The sequence below is a fragment of the Centropristis striata genome, chromosome 21, assembly GCF_030273125.1.
Source record: "Centropristis striata isolate RG_2023a ecotype Rhode Island chromosome 21, C.striata_1.0, whole genome shotgun sequence".
In the NCBI taxonomy this organism is placed as follows: Eukaryota; Metazoa; Chordata; class Actinopteri; order Perciformes; family Serranidae; genus Centropristis; species Centropristis striata.
In genome coordinates, this window is record NC_081537.1 from 33815320 (window position 1) to 33838452 (window position 23133).

The 23133-nt window shown below is 41.6% G+C and overlaps 1 protein-coding gene across 1 annotated transcript; it reads left to right on the forward strand.

Moving 5' to 3' along the window:
* The first annotated feature begins 1400 nt into the window (after window positions 1-1400).
* fam13c (family with sequence similarity 13 member C) lies at window positions 1401-22428 on the forward strand. The gene is made up of 10 exons (XM_059325334.1): window positions 1401-2114; window positions 6400-6715; window positions 10700-10841; window positions 11250-11331; window positions 12658-12842; window positions 14240-14323; window positions 15296-15391; window positions 15595-15806; window positions 16693-16794; window positions 18321-22428. Exons 1-10 carry the CDS (start codon window positions 1901-1903, stop codon window positions 18442-18444), a joined length of 1557 nt encoding a protein of 518 aa, XP_059181317.1. The 5' UTR covers window positions 1401-1900; the 3' UTR covers window positions 18445-22428.
* Window positions 22429-23133: the final 705 nt, after the last annotated feature.

The window sequence follows — 23133 nt, forward strand, 5'->3', positions numbered from 1 at the left end:
AACATTTTGTCAGCACAACTAACAAACTTTTTTTTTATTTCTTTTTTTTATATCTAGCTCTATTTATATCTAATTCGGCACACATACAGTCGACAATACGATTGGCAATACGATTTGTTTGTCTCGGCCTCATTCACCTACCGTGAATACTGCTTTATGATTATTAATCTGAAGACAGAGGAATGGAAACATTTCTCAAAATCCCTTAAAAAGAAATGAACTAGTTTCCAATAAACAGGGTCACATTTCTGTCCTCGTATTAGACCCCAAACATGTTGACGACCTAACTGACACCTGCAAAACATGAAGGTACAACTAAAAACCCTGCATACTAAATTGTATTGCAAGTATTACCATTATAATATACTTAACATACCAAGGGAAAGTACTCATTATTCAAAATACTATAAATGAAAATATGATTATAAACACTGACAACACAACGTCTCAGTCTGAGTGACCTTCATCAAGTGTGAATGTGTCAAGTAAAATTAAATTCAGCACAAATTCTGACTGGAACAAGAATTCAACACAAAATTTGTGCCAAAAATTGCTTCAGTTTTGAATATTATTGTTTTATCAAAACAATAATATTGATGCACAGTAAAAATATCAATACATGTAACCTTTGAGATGTGCCTTCATTTAGAAATACTACTTTATATTCATTCTCGTTATCAAAACTACTAGTTCTCAGTCATAAAACTGTCAAATAATATTTTAGCTGCTTTTTGTGAGTCGATATGAATGTCACTGATTGTCTTTACATCGATCGCAGCTCAGTAAATATTGTATTGTTGTCAAAAGAATCATGATGTATCGTGAAATATTGTGTGAGAAATATTACTTGTGAGTGTTTTTCTTTATATGAATCCTTGTTTTGAGGACAGAGGGTCGTATGTCGTACAGACTGATGCATATTTGTGTTTTTATATATATATATATATAAAGTGCTGGTATATAATTCTATTGTGTGAAACGCGTGTCTATGAGAGCAGTTGAGGTTGGTGTCGGTGTGTGCCTGTTTCATTAATATTAATTTTCTTGTTTGTACAGAGCGTTCCAGCACACAGAGCGGATGTTAGAGGGTTAAACTCCTCCTCCTCCTCCTCCTCCTCCTCCCCTTCATCGTCATACCTCCTTTTTTATGAATGAGACACACACACACAGTGATGTCAGCAACAAGCCCATCCCCCACTGATGCGGGAAAAACCTCACGATCAGAAAGAGAGCGGTGTCCTCATGCTTCCCATACGTCTCTCTCTCTCTCTCTCTCTCTCTCTCTCTCCCCTCCTCCCCCATCCCTCCCTCTTTCACGAGCCTGAGGATGAGTAATCCAACCAGGGAGGGAGGGAGAGACAGCAGGGGGAGGGAGGGAGCTACAACGCAGCATCAGCATCACCACCAGTGAACGTGCACAACCAGAGGATGAAGACTGAAACCCCTCAGCTCCTCTGTTACACGGGAGCAGACTAATTCCTGGACTGACACACGCTGGAAACACACAGAGACGGAAGGTGGATTAATATTTCTGTGAGTGCTTTACAGTAACCAGAGCTGGCTGATTGCCGGAACGAAGAGAGAAAGATTTATTCCTGGACTGTTCACTTGCATGAGGAGCGTAACTGACTAATCCCTGGAAGAGCTGGACAAAATGATACCCAACTAATTCATGGATAAGAGATTCATCGTCTCATCTTTTGGATTGCAGAAGAGGCTACGTCCTGAACAGCAAGCCTAGAAAAATCTGCCACTCCTCCACATGTGGTGCCTCAGAGGCTGGGATCTAGCTAATATCTGGAATCAGTGATCCATTGCAGCGCCTCACTGCCCCACATCTCCCTCCTGTGTGACAGCCTCCTCCTGGGACCAGGTTGATCTTCGGATCGGCGTGTCTGGCATGTTCTGTTTCTGCCTGCAGAGTTCCCTGCTGAAGCTCCAGGCGCTGGAGGTGGAGGGGGGCCCCTCGCTGGGTCCGTCCCCAGAGGAGAGCCCCCCTGCCCTGGGCAGCAAGGAGCAGAAGAGCCCCTGCGGCCCGGTGGAGCTCGGAGGGAAGGAGGGCAAGACGCTGGCCCTCTGCCACAGCGTGCCCGCCGACGAAAACAGCCCCCCAGGTACATGCACCTGCCTGTCTGCCTGTCTGTCTGTCTGTCTGCCTGTCTGCCTGTCTGTCTGCCTGTCTGTCTGTTCACCCCCCCCACTGTCATCAGTGTGTACAGTATGGAGAGCACGCACACGAGAGTAGTAGTGGAAATACTACGACTATCAGCATGTTTCCAGCTGTATTTGGGGGAGTACCACTCCATTTTAAAGAATATTTCTTTATAAATTGTAATATATTTTAATTCACAAACAGGTTTAACCTCTTCCTACCACACCACACACATTTTAGGGGGAGACAGCAGGTCAAAAGTAGTAATTTTAAATGCAGCTCAGCACTGTGTGTCAACATGTTATAGTCAGATAGTGTTTAGAACGTTATGATGAGTCCATTCTCATGTCTTATTGTTCTAGCAGCTTTAGGGTTTATACCATTTATTTCACATATTTGATGCTAAATTTGAAATAAAAAATCACCTTATTGTCAACATACTGTGGAAAGCGAGCCATCCTCTGAAGGCTCTAGGTCTCTAGTTGGTGGTTGGTGGTTCCATGAGGTCACAGCAGCTCATTTTATACACTGAGCTCAAGATTCACTGACCAACATCATCACACTTGAATAAAATTGGGCACATTGAATCCACAAAAGTCTCAGCTTTCCACTCAGAGACTGTTAAAGGAGCCCAGTGTGCAGAAATAGTCACATACAATAGGACTAGATCACACATTTTAAAGAGGAAAACTCGTGGGTCAGTTTTTCCCTTTAAATTTCCTGCTGAAATTCAGCCAAGCATCATTTCACCTCCTTCCTGACAAGATATCACGACAATGGCTCCCTCAGATCTTCTAGTTTTATATATTTATATATGATACCTTCTCTGTAATCTTAAAGCCTGCTACTTCTAAAAGTCCTCCAGGAGTTAAAGCAGTTCACACTAGACATCCGGGTCATATTATCTGAGATAAAAAGCTGCAGGTTCACAGTAAAATCACTCACAGTAGTCCATGTGGTACAGAAACATTTCTGGTGATTCTGCTTCTTCTGCACAGCCCGCCACAAACCATGTGTGTGTGTATGCTGCTATTTATAGCAGTAAAACCCTCTGCGGCACGTGAAACACACTGGCTGCACGCCTTAAAATCTGCTTCACATGACCATGGCTGCAGTATTTATACATCCTGCTAATTACAGACGAGGGTTTTTCCACAAAGACATTTATTCTGTCACAGTATATATACACAGTATATTTTATAATTGGTTTATCATATTGGGAGAGATGTGTTGGTCACTCAGGGTTTTTATGAACCTATTTGTTTCTGCATCAATTTATAGTTGAAATGTCTGTATTTATGTAAAAGAAAACACACACCAGCTGACATTCAAGGTATGAAAGCATGATAGAAAATAATATATATCCACCTGTACTTATTGAGGTGCACCTGAATGCACCACAAAGTCCCTGTTGGCCCACACACATACTGTTAAAAGTGAAGTCGTGACTGCATCTCTCTGAAGTGTAGGTGGTGTGACTGGAGTTCTGTGAAAACTGTGGACAGAAATACCCCCAGTTCCTTGGGGACAGAAATACCCCCAGTTCCTTGGGGACAGAAATACCCCCAGTTCCTTGGGCCGTTCCCAGTGGCACACCTGGTAGAACGTGTACCATGGAGGCATTGTCCTCGTAAGCGGGCGGCCCGGGTTCGAACCCGACTCGGAGCTCTTTCCCGCATGTCTTCCCCTCTGTCTCCCCCTTCACTCTGTCCTATCAATAAAGCCCAAAAAATGGCCCAAAAAGTATCTTTAAAAAAAAAAGAAATACCCCCAGTTCGCCATGTAAAACGCCGTGGGATGCCATGTAAAAGATAAAAACAGAATTTGTCAAATTCTTAAGGTTGATCTAGTGATTATTAGAAGACCTTAGGTAGTTCTAGTGGTCCAAGAAGTAGTTCAAGTGGTCTTTGAGGAGCTTCTACTGGTCCTTGAGATAGTTCTAGTGTTCCTTAAGGATGTTTTTGAATCATGTAGGTGGTTCCAGTCACTGAGGAGGTTCTGTTGGTCATTGAGGAGGTTCTACTGGTCCTTGAGATAGTTCTAGTGTTCCTTAAGGATGTTTTTGAATCATATAGGCGGTTCCAGTCACTGAGGAGGTTCTGTTGGTCATTGAGGAGGTTCTACTGGTCCTTGAGATAGTTCTAGTGTTCCTTGAGGATGTTTTTGAATCATATAGGTGGTTCCAGTCACTGAGGAGGTTCTGTTGGTCATTGAGGAGGTTCTACTGGTCCTTGCAGTAGTTCTACTGGTATTTGAGGAGGTTTTTGAGGTTCTACGGGTGGTTCCAGTCACTAAAGAGGTCCTGTGGGTTGTTGAGGTGGCTCTACTGGTCCTCAAAGTAGTTCAAGTGGTCATTGAGATAAAGGTGCATCTCAATGAATTAGAACAGGGATGGGCAACAGGAGGCCCGGGGGCCACATACGGCCCTCACCCTCACCTGAAGTGGCCCTCAGTACAACTACATGCATTTGAGCATGAAATCTTAAAAGTGCAGTGTAAAAATGCACAAAATTACTTCTTGCAATTAATGTTGGTCTGCTGTTCTTGCACTGAAAAAAAAGAAATCACAGATTTTTATTGGCTTCAACCCTTTTGTATTCCTATTTATACTGTTCTACATGCATTTGAGCATGAAATATGTTAAGTTACTGCACTGTACACATATTTAAAATTGCAGTTTCATCATATCTGGTTAAGTGCACATTTCATGTCTTCATTCATTTAATTTCTTCTAATTATAATGGTTAAGACCTAAAATTCAGTGTCTCAAAAATGTTAAATATTTCAAAAGATAATTTTTAAAAAAGTCTGTTTAATATGTAAATGTTGGCCTCTGAAAAGTATGTCCATCTATGAGTCAATACTTGGTTGGAGATGTTTGACTTGAACTACTGGAAATGGACTTCCATCATATTTTAATGGATTGAGAAGCACCTGTAGTTCTCCCTGTCCCTGAGGTAGTTCTACTGGTCCTGAAGGAGGTTCCTCTGGTACCTGAGGTAGTTCTAATGGTCATGAAGGAGGTTCCTCTGGTACCTGAGGTAGTTCTAATGGTCCTGAAGGAGGTTCCTCTGGTACCTGAGGTAGTTCTATTGGTCCTGAAGGAGGTTCCTCTGGTACCTGAGGTAGTTCTACTGATCCTGAAGGAGGTTCCTCTGGTACCTGAGGTAGTTCTACTGGTCATGAAGGAGGTCCTCTGGTACCTGAGGTAGTTCTACTGGTCATGAAGGAGGTTCCTCTGGTACCTGAGGTAGTTCTACTGGTCATGAAGGAGGTTCCTCTGGTACCTGAGGTAGTTCTAATGGTCATGAAGGAGGTCCTCTGGTACCTGAGGTAGTTCTACTGGTCATGAAGGAGGTTCCTCTGGTACCTGAGGTAGTTCTAATGGTCATGAAGGAGGTTCCTCTGGTACCTGAGGTAGTTCTAATGGTCCTGAAGGAGGTTCCTCTGGTACCTGAGGTAGTTCTAATGGTCCTGAAGGAGGTTCTTCTGGTACCTGAGGTAGTTCTACTGGTCATGAAGGAGGTTCCTCTGGTACCTGAGGTAGTTCTAATGGTCATGAAGGAGGTTCTTCTGGTACCTGAGGTAGTTCTACTGGTCATGAAGGAGGTTCCTCTGGTACCTGAGGTAGTTCTAATGGTCATGAAGGAGGTTCTTCTGGTACCTGAGGTAGTTCTACTGGTCATGAAGGAGGTTCCTCTGGTACCTGAGGTAGTTCTAATGGTCATGAAGGAGGTTCTTCTGGTACCTGAGGTAGTTCTACTGGTCATGAAGGAGGTTCCTCTGGTACCTGAGGTAGTTCTACTGGTCATGAAGGAAGTTCTTCTGGTACCTGAGGTAGTTCTACTGGTCATGAAGGAAGTTCTTCTGGTACCTGAGGTAGTTCTACTGGTCATGAAGGAGGTTCCTCTGGTACCTGAGGTAGTTCTAATGGTCATGAAGGAAGTTCTTCTGGTACCTGAGGTAGTTCTACTGGTCATGAAGGAGGTTCCTCTGGTACCTGAGGTATTTCTACTGGTCCTTGAGTTAGTTCTACTGGGTGGTTCCAGTCACTGAGTAGAGTCAGTCAGGTGATTCATGTGATTCATGTGGTCCCTTGTGGTGGTTCTAGGCATGTTTCTTGAGAACATAAAGGTCTAAACCGTCTTTCCATATAAGTTGCCCTTGCTGTGAATGTGTGATTTACTTCTGAAACATAATAACAGTGTAACGTGAATATGAACATATTTGGCACTGTGTCTCTGCAGAGCTGGTGACGGTGCTGACCAGAGCTCCACAGTCTCCCAGACACCACCCACTAACTGCTATCCACCCTGGCCAGCAGCCGCTGACCCCCGATGGGGCCCTGCCCTCCAGCCCCCACCACTCTCCCTACTCCCCACAGAGGAGCAGCCCTGGAGGTGAGGGTGGAGGGGAGGGAGGAGGTGGAGCTCTCCTCCAGCTCCTGGCGGGGGGGCCCAGCCCTCTGCCCTCCCCTCGCTGCTCCAGCCTCAGCCACAGCCTGAGGTTCAACTCCGACCCCGAGACCGCACCGTCACCGCCCTGCAGCCAGCAGTACATACTGTGAGTCTCCTACCTGTCTGTCTACCTGTCTGTCTGTCTGTCTGTCTGTCTGTCTGTCTGTCCGTCTGTCTGTCTGTATGTCTGTCTGACTGTCTACCTGTCTGTCTACCTGTCTGTCTGTCTGTCTGTCTGTCTGTCTGTCCGTCTGTCTGTCTGTCTGTCTGTCTGTCTACCTGCCTGTCTGTCTGTCTGTCTGTCTGTCTGTCTGTCTACCTGTCTGTCTGTCTGTCTGTCTGTCTGTCTGTCCGTCTGTCTGTCTGTCTACCTGTCTGTCTGTCTGTCTGTCTGTCTGTCTGTCTGTCTGTCTACCTGTCTGCCTGTCTGTCTGTCTGTCTGTCTGTCTACCTGTCTGCCTGTCTGTCTGTCTGTCTGTCTACCTGCCTGTCTGTCTACCTGTCTGTCTGTCTACCTGTCTGTCTGTCTGTCTGTCTACCTGTCTGCCTGTCTGTCTGTCTGTCTGTCTGTCTACCTGTCTACCTGTCTGTCTGTCTACCTGTCTACCTGTCTGTCTGTCTGTCTGTCTGTCTGTCTGTCTGTCTGTCTACCTGTCTACCTGTCTGTCTGTCTGTCTGTCTGTCTGTCTACCTGTCTACCTGTCTGTCTGTCTACCTGTCTGTCTGTCTGTCTGTCTGTCTACCTGTCTACCTGTCTGTCTGTCTGTCTCTCTGTCTACCTGTCTGTCTGTCTGTCTGTCTGTCTGCCTGTCTGTCTGTCTGTCTGTCTGTCTGTCTGTCTACCTGCCTGTCTGTCTGTCTGTCTGTCTACCTGTCTGTCTACCTGTCTGTCTGTCTGTCTGTCTGTCTGTCTGTCTGTCTACCTGTCTGCCTGTCTGTCTGTCTGTCTGTCTGTCTGTCTACCTGTCTGCCTGTCTGTCTGTCTGTCTGTCTACCTGCCTGTCTGTCTACCTGTCTGTCTGTCTACCTGTCTGTCTGTCTGTCTGTCTACCTGTCTGCCTGTCTGTCTGTCTGTCTGTCTACCTGTCTACCTGTCTGTCTACCTGTCTACCTGTCTGTCTGTCTGTCTGTCTGTCTACCTGTCTACCTGTCTGTCTGTCTGTCTGTCTGTCTGTCTACCTGTCTACCTGTCTGTCTGTCTACCTGTCTGTCTGTCTACCTGTCTGTCTGTCTGTCTGTCTGTCTGCCTGTCTGTCTGCCTGTCTGTCTGTCTGTCTGTCTGTCTGTCTGTCTGTCTACCTGTCTACCTGTCTGCCTGTCTACCTGTCTGCCTGTCTGTCTGTCTGTCTGTCTGTCTGTCTGCCTGTCTACCTGTCTGTCTACCTGTCTACCTGTCTGTCTGTCTGTCTGTCTGTCTGTCTGTCTGTCTGTCTACCTGTCTACCTGTCTGTCTGTCTGTCTGTCTGTCTGTCTGTCTGTCTGTCTACCTGTCTACCTGTCTGTCTGTCTACCTGTCTGTCTGTCTGTCTGTCTGTCTACCTGTCTACCTGTCTGTCTGTCTGTCTGTCTACCTGTCTACCTGTCTGTCTGTCTGTCTGCCTGTCTGCCTGTCTGTCTGTCTGTCTGTCTGTCTGTCTGTCTGTCTGTCTGTCTGTCTACCTGTCTACCTGTCTGCCTGTCTACCTGTCTGCCTGTCTGTCTGTCTGTCTGTCTGTCTGTCTGTCTACCTGTCTACCTGTCTGTCTGTCTGTCTGTCTGTCTGTCTGTCTACCTGTCTACCTGTCTGTCTGTCTACCTGTCTGTCTGTCTGTCTGTCTGTCTACCTGTCTACCTGTCTGTCTGTCTGTCTGTCTGTCTGTCTACCTGTCTGTCTGTCTGTCTACCTGTCTGTCTGTCTGTCTGTCTGTCTGTCTACCTGTCTGTCTGTCTGTCTGTCTGTCTGTCTGTCTGTCTGTCTGTCTGTCTGTCTGTCTACCTGTCTACCTGTCTGCCTGTCTGTCTGTCTGTCTGTCTGTCTGCCTGTCTACCTGTCTGTCTACCTGTCTACCTGTCTGTCTGTCTGTCTGTCTGTCTGTCTGTCTGTCTACCTGTCTACCTGTCTGTCTGTCTGTCTGTCTGTCTGTCTGTCTACCTGTCTACCTGTCTGTCTGTCTACCTGTCTGTCTGTCTGTCTGTCTGTCTGTCTGTCTGCCTGTCTGCCTGTCTACCTGTCTGCCTGTCTACCTGTCTGTCTACCTGTCTGTCTGTCTGTCTGTCTGTCTACCTGTCTACCTGTCTGTCTGTCTGTCTACCTGTCTACCTGTCTGTCTGTCTGTCTGTCTGTCTGCCTGTCTGTCTGTCTGTCTGTCTGTCTGTCTGTCTGTCTGTCTGTCTACCTGTCTACCTGTCTGTCTGTCTACCTGTCTGTCTGTCTGTCTGTCTGTCTGTCTGTCTGCCTGTCTGCCTGTCTGCCTGTCTGCCTGTCTGTCTGTCTGTCTGTCTACCTGTCTACCTGTCTGTCTGTCTGTCTGTCTGTCTGCCTGTCTGTCTGTCTGTCTGTCTGTCTGTCTGTCTGTCTGTCTACCTGTCTGCCTGTCTACCTGTCTGCCTGTCTGTCTGTCTGTCTGTCTGTCTGTCTGTCTGTCTGTCTGTCTGTCTACCTGTCTACCTGTCTGCCTGTCTACCTGTCTGTCTACCTGTCTACCTGTCTGTCTGTCTGTCTGTCTGTCTACCTGTCTACCTGTCTACCTGTCTGTCTGTCTACCTGTCTGCCTGTCTGTCTGTCTGTCTGTCTGCCTGTCTGCCTGTCTGTCTGTCTGTCTGTCTGTCTGTCTACCTGTCTGTCTATCTGCCTGTCTGTCTGTCTGTCTGTCTGTCTGTCTGTCTGTCTGTCTGTCTGTCTACCTGTCTGTCTGTCTGTCTACCTGTCTGTCTACCTGTCTGTCTGTCTACCTATCTGTCTGTCTGTCTGTCTGTCTGTCTGTCTGTCTGTCTGTCTACCTGCCTGTCTGTCTACCCGTCTCTATGTTTACTGGTTTTGCTTGGGACTGGATTTGGAACTTCTTAGTTAGGACTTGGGACTATTAAATTTTTACCCAATAATGGACATAGGTCTTGATTTCTTGGGACTTATGGTCTCGACTTGTGACTTTACTTGAGACTTCTTGTTCTTGAGTCTGGACTTGACTTAAGACTTTTTTTCTTGATTTGGGGACAAACTTCGAACCTGTTAATTTTGTTGTGAGTCTTCTTGGGTTTTAATTCAAATATTGAAACTTCTTGGTCTTGATTTGGTACTAGACTTTGGACTTGTTGGTCTTGACCTAAAGATTGGGTTTTAATTCAGGGTTAAACTTGGGACGTGAAACTTGACTAAAGACTTTTTGGTCTTCATTCCGGGCTAATCTTGGGACTTTCTGGTCTTGATGTGGGCCTAGACTTGGGACTCTTTAATCGTGACTTGAATTTTGCTGGTCTTGACTTGAGACCTCTTGGTCTTCATCTGGATTTAGACTTGGGACTTGTTAGTCCTGATTCAGGGCTCGACTTGAGCCTCTTTGGTTTAGTTGAGACTTTTAAATTGTTCTTCACTTGAAACTTCTTATGTTTCGCTACATAATGAAAAGACATGAGACTCTAGTCTTCACTTTGAACTCGTTGGTCAGCTGACCTCAGATTTCCTCGTGGATCAGATTTAATTGATCAGAACTTATAAAATGTGTTTTCCACATCATCATATCTTCATTAACACGTGGCACCGATACTCAAGTGTCCACATATTTTTGGCCTGTATCTTTAAGCCCCATTAAGAGAATAATGTTTTTTTTTAGGAAACTCTAAATGATCAAACTTCTGTTTTGAATTTTATATACAAGTCAGAAGCTTTTAATGTCTGAAGACAAATCTCTGTCAGCATAAATCCAAAAAACATCCTTGTTTTTGGGAAACATGTGATTTCAGGGTATTAAAGTATTATAAATAAAATCCTGTCGGAGTGCAGTTCGTCCGTCTGTCTCTGTCCGTCTGCAGTAATCTGTATCACGTCTTATATAACCCGTCCTTCTTCTCCTTCTTCTTCTTTGCTCCTCTAACTCTCTGTCTACCTGTCCAGGTGTCGGGGTCGGGACCGGGCCGAGGTCTCCGAGGACCTGGAGTGTCCCTCCTCCATCCCGTTCCTCACCCGACAGATCCAGACCCTGAAAAAGAAAGTCCGCCGGTTTGAGGACCAGTTCGAGCAGGAGATGAACTATAAGGTAAGCCCAGCAGGGCCCAGGACTCCAGACCACAGTCTGGTTTTTATTTCTTATCTTTTATTCACTTATTTAATCAGATCAGTAGATCTTTTTATTTCATTGGTATTTTGTAGGAAATGTATTTTACTTTCCTCCATGTATTGAATTGTTGTATTTTTTAAATTGTATTTTTTAGGAAATTTCTTTTAATTATTTATTTTCCTCAATTTATTCCATAATCCATTTAATCCATATTTTTAAAGTCCATTTGGCAGTAAACCAGATTTGGATTAGGATTCTCTGATCCTGGACCCAGAGGGGGTTCATAAACCAGATACAGCGACTGCAGAAGGAGTTAAAAAGCATATTTCTTCTTCTTTAGTTCAGTTTTCTACATGTTGTGTTGACAGAGTGTTTCTGTGTTTTCAGCCGTCACACAACGATAAATACTCCAACCCTGAGATGATCCGAGTGATGGGCGAACTGGCCAAGGCTCGCAAACAACTCAAAGGTAAAAACATCACCCGACGAGTTCACGTCTCTACACAAGTAGTTAGCTCTCTCAACTCACAGCCAGAGGGTCGCTGGTTCGACTCCCGCCTGCCGCTCTCTGTCTGGAGTTTGCATGTTCTCCCCGTGTTCTCACTGGGTTCTCCCGGGTTCTCACTGGGTTCTCCGGCTTCCTCCCACCGTCCAAAAACATGCAGCTTAGGTTTGATTGGTGACTCTAAATTGCCCGTAGGAGTGAATGAGAGTGTGATTGTCTGTCTCTATGTGTCAGCTCTGATAGTCTGAGACCTGTCCAGGTGAACCCTCCTCTCACCCAATGTCAGATATTCATGAATGAATGAATATAATATTAACCGCTTATTTGAATCCCAGCTGTCATTGGGTGAGAGGCGGGTTCACCTGGACAGGTGTCAGACTATCAGATCTGACACATAGAGACAGACATTCACACTCTCATTCACTCCTCAGATTATTACTATCATAAGTTTTTTTTGTATCTGTGTAACAGGTGGAAAAAAGGTTTCTGGTGACTGGTGAATTTTTCAAAGTGTTTATTTGAATATATTATATATATTATTTGTATATTGTTATTCTCGTTTTCAGGGTCTTGTGGTCTAAATTAATATTACAAGAACAAAAACCGGAAAAATGATCCTGAACCAAAACTTTCCCACCTGTGTTCACAAATGAACAAGGAAAAATGGAGGAATTTAGAAGAGCAAAACTTAAATATGTAAAATGAAAAATGTGTAAAAATATGTAAAAATATCTGTCATAGGGACAGATATAAAAAAATCTTTCCTGCCACATGCCATCACACTGTACAATAACAAATAGCCAGGTTCATTACATACCGTCGTTATGAATGCACCCTTTATGCACTTTATGTGTTCTTTATGCACACTGTTCATTGCACCTTATTGTTTCATAGCACCAACATGTTTATACTGCATATTCATATTTATTCTGCACTGGAATTCTACTCCTTAATACATACTCCTTCTTTAGACACTTTATTTTTATTTTTACATTACATTTTATTGTATTTTATTGTATATTTTTATATTTTATTGCTTGAAGTATGCCTAGGTTGTTCTTTTTATTTAATTGTGTTGTTATTGTCTCTGTGTGTAATGCTGCTGCTACACTGTAATCTATCTATCTATCTATCTATCTATCTATCTATCTATCTATCTATCTATCTATCTATCTATCTATCTATCTATCTATCTACCTATCTAATCATTAAGTAAAAAAAAAAAAAGACAACCTCAGACAGGAAAAAGGGCAGAAGACAGCCTGGATGTGTGCCTGTGTGTTTCTGCAGAGATGAGGCTGAGGCAGTCGGTGTTTGAGTCCAAGGAGCCGGCCGGGCCGGAGCACAGCTGCAGGTCCAGCTCCGGCCAGCAGGGGGCGCCGGACCACAAGCCCACGCTGGAGGAGACGGTGGAGTCGCTGTTCAGACGCCTGAGAGAGAAGAGACAGGCGCTGGGCCTGCCAGACAACATGAAGGTCAGAGCAGCCACACACCTGATTCATCTCAACTTACCTGTACAGAAACATATTTAATAATACAAGCGTTAAATAATCCATGCTGACATGCATCCTCACCTGTTCATTCTCTACTCCATTAGCTTCCCTCTCTGTTAGTTTATAATCTGCTATGACACTTGTCTGTACTCAAATGACTTAACAAGTTGTTAGTCACGTTTGAGAGTGTTGAGAACAGTGTGTGTTCATTTTCTGGTTATAAAAGGCACAAATATTTCTTTTAAAATGAAGTGAAACCAATAAAAATGGTTAAAACCTTCATTTAACAGCTGGAAGTCAAAAGTAAATTGTACTTTAAAAATGAAGAGAATGCCCTATAGAATCAGAAATCAAGAATAAGAATATTTAAGGATAAATTTGAATAAATATGATAATCGCAATTAAATAATATTACAGTATGTAGCCCTGAAATATGTTTTTCCCCTTATTTATTTATTTTTTTTCCTTTCATTTTTAAACAGATTTTTAATTGACTTATTTCTTTCTCTTTTCAACCTTATTATTCTCATTATTCTTTTATCTACTTATTTACCTTAATGTTTATTCTAATATTACAATTATTGGTTATTTACTATAAAACATATACATTTACAGAAATCCCACACGTATGAAGAACAAGATATGTAAACATATGTCCTGCACTGAAGTATAGAAGAAAATCCAATTAAATACATTTATATTCTTACATCATTCTTACATCATTTAGAGCAGCTATTCTCAACCTTGGGGTCGGGACCCCAATTGGGGTCGCGAGATGATTTCTGGGGGTCGCCAAATCATTTAGGAAGTCAGCTCTGTCTCCACTGTGTTAAAGTGTTCATGTGTTCATGTGTTTTAGTCTTTTTGGTCACTTAATGTCTTTTTTTTGGTCATTTTGTGGGTTTTTTTTTGTCATTTCGTGTGTTATTTGGTCATTTTGTGTCTTTTTTTGATCATTTTGTGGTCAATTTGTGTATTTTTTGGTCATTTTGTGTGTTTTTTTTATCATTTTGTGGTCAATTTGTGTCTTTTTTTGATCATTTTGTGGTCAATTTGTGTCTTTTTTTGATCATTTTGTGTCTTTTTTGGTCATTTTGTTTCTTTTTTTGGTGATCTGAACTGTGCGTGTGAGATTGTGTTCAGTGAGTGGGGGTCGCGGACAACATGCATGTTAAATTGGGGGTCGCGACTCAAAAAGGTTGGGAACTACTGGTTTAGAGAAGTTAAGTGTTAAAAATATTTCATTTTAACCCGCCTGTATAGAAACACATTTAATCATGAATGTGCTAACATGCATCCCACCAGACTCCGTTTGATTTCCTCTGCCTGTGTGTGTTATGTGTGTGTGTGTGTGTGTGTGTGTGTGTGTGTGTGTGCAGGAGATGACTCAGGCTCAGATGGTGTTGGAGAAGATCACTCTGCAGAAATGTCTGCTGTACTTTGAGAGCGTGCACGGCCGTCCGGTGAGTCCTCAGCAGCTTCAAACAGGAACAGCGCCACCTGGTGTTCTGCTCCAGGAACTGCAGAGGAACAGGAAGTCCAGCTGGTACAGACAGACAGGAGGACTGGAGAGTCAGCAGATGTTTAAAAGAAGTTGTTTTAACAGAGTGTTGGGTTTTCAGGAAGATGGTTGAACAGTGTAAAGAATTTAATATTTTAAGCACCTTTGCAGAGAAATATCACCAAGAGAATTTGTGGAAATATATTCAAATTCAAACAGTTATACTCTACAAAACATGAAAACACAGAATTTAACGTGTTTAATAGAATCTGGTTAGTGCAAACATTTCTTTTTTTGACATGTTTTAATGAAACATGCAGAATTAAGTGACATTGGCAGAAATATCACAATTTTAAGCTTTTGTTTCGTTTTGGTAATTTTTTTTTTTTTTCAATGGTTTTTTTATTGATGACAACGCATGTATGAGACAGTCACTGTACAGGAAGAAACTTTTAGATTTTTTTGTACAACATCCACCCATGATACAACACAAACAACTGCCCATATATATATATATATATATATATATATATATATATATATATATATATATATATATAGTATACACACACATACACATATACACACACATACACATACATACACATATACACACACACACACACACACACATATATATATATATATATATATATATGTACATACACACACATACACATATACATACACACATATATATAAAAATAAATTTAAAAAAAGGATTAACAAACAAAAGGATGAAATACATGGAAGAAAGAAAAAGATGTAAGAAAATAAATAGATAAGGAAATAATAGAAAATAATAATACTAATAAAATAAAAATAAATCGTTTTGGTAACTTTTTTAACAGAAACATTCGTTGCCCATGATCTGTTCAAGGACTTCTGGGAAAGTTAAACTGTGATGATAAAGCCTGTTTCCTGTGGGTCTCAGGGAGCGAAGCAGGAGAAGAGCCTGGTGAAGCCGCTGTACGACCGCTACCAGATGATCAAACGCTTACTGTGCGCCAGCCCCACCATCACCACCATCGTGAGCATCCCAGGGCTTTTTATCATTACATTTAAACAAATAAAGGCTGAAGAAGTGTTATTTTACTGTTAGTTTCATCTGATTCTCATGGTTGAAAGGATGGAAACAGAATTATCAGTTAAACAAACATTCATGATGAGTTTCTGTGTTGAGTTGTTGTTGCTGTGAACAGTGAACGTCATGGTGGTGTTTCTGTCTCTCAGGAGGAAGAGGACGGTTCTGATGAAGACTCCATGAGCATCTCAACAGTCGAAGAGCCCCCCGCCCCGCCTCCTCTCAGAGCCCCTCGCCCGGTCCTCAGCGAGGAGGACAGCGACCGGGACAGCGACCCGGCCTTCGTGTCCCCGTTAGACGAGGTGAAGGCCGTCCACCAGCGGCCAGCTCTCACCATGGCCAACCTGCACGAAGCCTCCAGGTCTCAGTCTTTATCTATATATCTATATATCTTTTATTCTCCATCTGAACTGCTTGGTCCGCTTGAAACCAAGCCTGGTGCGTTGGTCGGATAGAGCCTTTGGTTTCTGCTGGTGTGAATCATAGACTGTATATGTGTGAATGCTCAAAAGAACAAAGAACCGAACTCTAGTCCACTAAAACATGGGCGCCTCGGTTTGCTTCTGACTGCACCAGAGTTTGGTTCACTGCAGGTGAGAACGCAGTCCGAACCAAAGGAAGGAAGCAAATCTGGATTAAGTTTGAGAAATTAGACTGTTTACACCAGGCAGCGTAGCAGCAGCTTTGTGTCTCATGGACAGACGTGGTCTGAAGATGACGTGGTCTGAAGATGACGTGGTCTGAAGATGACGTGGTCTGAAGATGACGTGGTCTGAAGATGACGTGGTCTGAAGATGAGGTTATTGAAATATGGTCAGACCATCACACAACACAGCTGCTTGTGGTATCACCCAAAAAAAAAAAAGCCTTCAAGTTATGTAGTGGTAAAATGGTGGCTAAGTGATTCATCACACAGCAGATCAATGCCACATAAAGGGGAAAAAACTCTGCCAACAATACATTAAAGTCTGAGTCTTGAATCTAAAAAGTGTCACTACTTTCCCTCACATATATCGTCCAATAGACCAAAGTGTGAAAGCAAACCAAACCACATAAAAAAAGAACAATTTTGGGTCCACCAGCTTCATGTGAAAGTGACCTAAATGTTGATGAAACAGGTTCTTCTGCCTTTCACTCCAGCTCTCCGTGTTACTCTGAGTTTCTTCCTGTCATTTTAATCAGACGTGTTATCTGTCTTTGTGTTTTCCGTCCTGCCATCATTAACGTCTTCGCTGCGTCTCAACCAGGTCTCAGCTGCTGGCGTGTCTGCGGGAAACGAGAGCCGAGAAGAAGACGAGACGTAAAGCTCTGAGAGAGTTCGAGGACGAGTTCCACCGTCAGACTGGAAGGCGAGTTAAACAGGAAGTGCTCCACCTGGGAGGGGCTGAGGAGGTGGAATGGAGTACATTCACTCAAGTACTTTAGTAAAAGTACTTGAGTAAAAAAACCTTATACTTTTATTGCACTATGTGTATCTGGTAACTTAAGTGACTAATTACTAAACAAATTAAGACTTTTAAAAAATTGTACAAGTGCTGCAGCAGCAATGTTTGATCAATTAACATAAAATTAATTGGATTATAAGTTGGTAATAAGTACATTTTTATGGTTCAAGCTTCACAAATGTGAGGATTTGCTGCTTTTCCTTTTCATTATTTTAATGTTTATGAATTAAAGGTATTTTTTTCCTGCAATGAGTACTTTTACTTATAAAACTGTCCTTGCATACTTTAACTAGAAGGTTAGTGTGGAGGATTTAGTGACATCTAGTGGTGAGGTTGCAACCTGCTGGAATCACACTGGCCCTCATTTATCAAACGAGCGTACGACGGAAAGTGAGCGTAAAGTGGGCGTACGATCATTTCTACCCAAGCCTCGGCATTTATCAATGTGGACGTGAGATCAGATCTCAGTCTGCTCTCAGCTCGTTAGCAGGTCTGAGTCAGCGTGAAGTCCACACGTCTGAGATCTGATCTGAGACTATTGATCGATGCCTGGAGCTGATAAAACTTTATTTAATTTTAATGGTGACAAAGCAAAACATGTTAAGGCCACAACATTTATCATTAAAACATCATTTAAAATAAATACACCCTGCGACTGTGAAATTCTTTAAACAGAATACCAGCCGAGGATATTAAATGTTGTTGTCTTCTGTTATTTACCTTTATTATTATTATCATTATTATTATTATTATTATTATTGTCCTGCTGGACAGTGTCTCCTTCACCACCCAAATAGAAACATTTCCAATCATCGTTGCCACACGCTCCTCTGTCTGGGACAGAATTATGACTTAATGTAAAGAGGTGAATAACATCTCTCCATCATAATAATAACAATATTTGGATATTATATAGATTATTAGGCTTTATATATCACAACGTATAAATTAAATATTCCATCCTCAGCAGGAGTTTAATGCTCCACTGCTACTCTGCTTACAGCACCACTGATTTCCTTCCTTTTCACTTTTTTTGCTGCCAAACTAAACCAGTTTGTTGTTGCAGCAGTTGGACGTCAGCCCTGTCGAAAGACCAAATATACGCTCAGATCTGCTGGTTTCTATGCTGGTTTGATGAGGGCCAATGATTCTTAGTTTCATGTGATCAAACACTAATGAAAACATTCATTCAACCCTATGTCATACTACAAAAACATTTTAAACAGTTCATTATGTTAAAGAAAAAATGGTCACCATGATGCAAATAAATAGTTTAATAAATGACCAATGTTTCGACAGGAAAGTCTTCTTCAGGGTATTCCAAAAATCCAAAAGCCAAAAACATTTGTTTCAGTGACATAAGTCTTTTTGTTGCTGCTGTGCTTCCTCTGGGGTTTCACTGATTCTTACTTGTTGTGTTTCACTGATAGAATCTGCCAGAAAGAGGACCGCAGTCCGATGAAAGAGGAATACCAGGAATACAAACAGCTGAAAGCTAAACTCCGTCTGCTGGAAGTCCTCCTCAGTAAACAGGAAGTCACCCAGACCATGTGAGGCCAAACTGAAGCTCACAGAAACTCTCCATCTGTCTCCATGTGATTATGGGAGAAGCTCTTTTATATTGTCCAGTTCAGAGGAGAGGAAGTGGTGTTTGAGCTGTGCTTCACTTTCTCCTTTCTGTTGTTTATCTTTCAGCTACGTTAGCTGCAGAGTCGATAACATCAGTCAGTCGTAGTCTGATACTTGTTGAGTTCATTGTTTGCTGGTAATCAGAGGTTGTTAGCAGCAGCTAGCGTAGCTTTTATAAGTACATCAAAGACATATGTTGATATAAAGAATAGTTCAACATTTATGTTCAATAAATGTGCATATTTACTTTCTTGTGGAGAGTTAAATCGCCTGCATAGTAAATATGAACCATGATAAAGAAGTGATGAGCTTAGCTTAGCATAAAGACTGGAAACAGAGGAACAGCTAGTTTTGCTCTGTTAGCGCTAGCATTACATTAACAATGCTAATGTCATAGTAGTGAGCTGTCAAAGCTTATGTTTTTTTATGTTTTAAAGGCTGATCAAATCTCATTATTTAACCCTCTGAACCCCAGTAAAAATATGTTTTTATTTAAAAGATTGCCAAAAATACACCATTTATCGTAGCAATACACTGACATTATCATATTATTATGAGTTTTCACCTTTCCCTGATCTGATCATCGGTTGCAAACGTTTCCATTTGAAAAAGCAACCAAAACGTAGCTTGAAATTGTGATATTTCTGTCAAAATCACATTCTACATGTTAATTTAAAATGTCTCATTCTTGACACTTGTGGTCACTTAGAAGAGTGTTGTATATATAGATTCTATTTTATTCAGATTTTTAAGAAATAATTTATTGAGGAAATTATACTTTTATGATTTGTTATTCTGCACCAAAGACATTTTTGAGTTTTTCCCACTTCTAGCCATGATTGTACTGGTTCCATAGAGCTGCAGGACTTATAAAGTATATAGTATTATATTATATAGATTTTATCACAGTAAAATACAAGGCCACAGTGTATGTAAAAAGAGCAAAAATGCCCTGAAATTGCTTGTTGGGGTTCAGAGGGTCAAACAATATTTTTTCAGCACATTTAGAACATTGACGATAGCCAACTCCTCACTACTTCCTCTCCAAACTGTAGAAACTGTTAATACTCCAGAAAAGTTTTATAAAGTATAAGAGTTCAGTCTGCTGATGCATCAGTGGAAACATGTAAACCAGCATCCTACGGAGTGTATTTATTCATCTGCATTCTCAAGTCTGAAACATTTTGTACAGCTCCGTTTATTACAGTCTGGAGGGACGAAACCTGCAGAGCTGTAAACTGTAACCTTAAACATGTATCTCCTCTGTCTTGTTTGATTTTAATGGACCAAAACATTTTTTATACAGGACTAAATGTGTCGAAACTGAAAGCACTTTAATTTGTCTGGGATTTTGCAAGAAGTAGAGTTTATTCAGTTAACCTCTAAAGGAGCTGATGAGGTTAAACTGAAACTGTGTCTTTAGACTGGAAATGTTTATTATTATAAAGAAAGTATTATTCTATATGTGAAGATATGCTTGAAGATGACCTGGAGAGATGGTTGCATCTGTATTTATATCATTGCACTTTATGTTGAAAAGGGGGAAATTATTTTTATCCAAACGTTAAAGTTTAATATGCAATATGATCTGATTTTAGACATTAGTGCTAGTGAGACTGAACCTGAATTTTACCTGCACTCTGTCGACTTTAACCAGCTTTGGGAACACCATACATTTCTATGACTCACTGCATCAGAGTGCTGTAGTTTGTGTGTTTTTGGAGACCAGCCCAGAAGTTAAATCTCCCTCGTTCCTTCCACAAAAAGCCAGCGGGATTTTGAATTGTAGCTCTGTGGTAAACAAAAGTTTATGATACTAACACATTTCGTTCAGCAAGAGATGATAATAAATAACAGATACGACTCTTTTATGATTGTTGAAGTGTAAATGCAATCACCAGGAGTTAAAAGCTAATGCGCCACAGTCACACGACTACGGATGACGTTAATTTATCATTTGAGCATAGTAGAAGCCATGCTATGTTAGCTTTAAGTTTCACTGAGTCACATTGAGCCTTATCGTTTCTGAGAACTGATACAGTGTTGGAGGCGGGGCTCTGTTCATTCCTATGAAAGCTGCTCAGTGGAGCATGTAGTCAAAAAAGTTATTTTTCTGTGTATAAAAGTCCCTGTATGGATCTTCTGCATCTATTGGCCCATGGAGCAGCGAACTAAAGACTTCTACTTCCCGTTTAGCGCACCGCTAACTTGAATGTGAATAAAATGATTTAATTTCTTCCAGACTTTCCAAATGTTATCAGACCAAAAGGATGAAATTATCACAGTGAAGTCATTTGATGAGTTGTGACATTCTGATTTACAGGCGTTTTTTCCCCAATGTAACAGCATAAGGTGACTCACCAGGACCTGTCAAAAAATGTACTGACATATTTTAGTGGCGTCAAACAAAGTGTGAAAATCTCTGCAGCTTCACGGAGCTAATTTTACACTGCTATCCAGAAACACATAGACTCCAGACTGATGGGAAATAAAGCTGGTTGATAATCAGCTATTCACTTTATGAAGCTACGTTGTGCCTACAGCAGCATTTCTGAGGTGGACACAGGCGTAGATTTTGTGGGGACACGGAATATTGTTTTTCTCCCCACAAGAAAAACATAGCAAAGGACTTATATTTTGATGAGTTGCTAGAACGTTAGTGAGATACAAAAAGGCTTCTGGTCAATAGGTGTCAGCTTGCAACCTTGAAACGTTGCAGTCTGCCATAAAACGTCAGTGTGATGTAATGTTGTTCTGTCCCTGAGTCCACCTGTGTCATCATCTAAGTGACATATGTCAGACCCACAGACAGATCTCTGTTAGTGAGACCAAAACATCTGGAGCGCCCCGGTTCTAAATAATTTAATGTTTTTTGAATAACATGAAGCTTCTCTGAGGTCGTACGAATGGTAAACAACAGTATCATCTGCATACAAGCGGACATTTGTTTAAAAAAACATTTTTAACTGTAAACCTCAACAAAGTTTGAGAATGTTGTTTTTTGCTGCTGTTATGTGGGCAAAAATTTGGGGAAACAAGTTGCTGAGTTGACAGCAGCTGTTGAGTCAACACCTAGTTGTAACAGTCGGTATACGAGTCCGGTCCGGTGATTGTCTTCATATCAAACCTGTTTGAATCCGAAAATGTTTACCCTTGGCTGCAAGTTTTCTCTGGCTGCAATTTACCACCAAAATGTATTCTATCTCCAGCTTGGTTTGGCTTCACTTCACCTCAGAATCAAACTGAACTCAGAGCGACATATCACAACAGCTCGCCGTATGCTGCACTTCACCGCGTTTTTTTAAATGTTTTTGTCCATTTTTCTGATCAGTTTGGTTTCAATTAGTTATTTGAACCTATAAAACGGGTCTGTGATGTCATGATTGACAGCTGTAACTGACTCCTGATTGGTCGGGCAGGGTGTTTGGGTGGGAACTTGATACTGCGGCTCTACTCTTTGTCGCTGCTGCTATGGTTTGCTCTTGACCTTGTCTGGGCGGGATTTTGCTTTTTTTAAGCGAAGGGAAAAAAGGTTTTTAAAAATACCCGTGTACGTGTGGACTCTGCCGATATATCCTGATAAAATCCTGAACTTTGTAGGCCCCCCCTTACCTCGACATCCTTCCTGTGAAGAAGAGAAAAAGCTGCATTTTCATTGGAAAAAACTTAACATGTAGTCAACGTGGTTCACCACTGAGCTAACACCTGGAAACATGAGAGAGGTGATTTATATTATGTCCCTGACGTTCTCAAGGTTTTCTGCCTGTTGAACTCCTAATGCACATCAGTGTCGATGTTCTAACTTTCTTCATGCCTGAATTCATGCTGTGATGGTTAAAAAAACGACCGTGTTGTTGTGCTGTACTCGTTTCTATACAGACAAGTTTCAAATAAATATTTTTGCTATCACCACAATCTTGTCATTTTCTTATATTGGAATACTTGCAGTATAACCTGATGATGCCCACGGCTGCTCAATATGAGGTGAAACATAAGTTTTGTACAATAGAAAAATACTGTACTGAGTAAACAGTGTCGAAAGGAGCAAAAGTCCTGCTTTTAAAGTACATGTGGCTGATAGATTTTTTTAGAGAAATGTTCTTCTATTACTGGTGTCATGGTATAAGGTCGCATCTGTTTGTTTTATTAACATGGGGAGGGTTAACAGTCTGCAGTTAAAGAAAAATTGGGGTATTTTATACGCTGATTTAGATATTTTTAGACTCGGTTTGTTAAAATTTGACAGGTTTTAATATGGAATCACTTCATTATAAAATCACAAACGCTTATTACATAACTTGCTCTCGAACGTATTTTGTTCGCGTAATAAAGACACAAGAGTAACCCCCTAGTTTCAGAGCAAAATGTTTAATAATAAGCATAAGCAGATTATCACAGAGGTCATAAGAGTGGATTTTGAGTTCTGCCCCAGTCTTTACATATCAGGTAACCCTAAACCCATGGCCCATACTGTAAAACCCTTAGCCAGCTGGATTCAGACAAGTATAATGATTGGTAAACAGATGATCATGAGAAAGTGGAAAGATGCAGAGGACTGGCTTACAGAGTTAGGCTGTAAAGTAGCTGCTTTTGAAAGGATATCCTATAGTATAA

What these genes read in the sequence shown, in the direction of transcription:
- fam13c (XM_059325334.1), top strand. Translation starts at nt 1,901, where the DNA reads ATGTTCTGTTTCTGCCTGCAGAGTTCCCTGCTGAAGCTCCAGGCGCTG. An exon ending in CGACGAAAACAGCCCCCCAG is followed by an intron (nt 2,115 to 6,399) that starts GTACATGCACCT and finishes GTGTCTCTGCAG; the next exon opens with AGCTGGTGACGGTGCTGACC. An exon ending in GGCTCGCAAACAACTCAAAG is followed by an intron (nt 11,332 to 12,657) that starts GTAAAAACATCA and finishes GTGTTTCTGCAG; the next exon opens with AGATGAGGCTGAGGCAGTCG.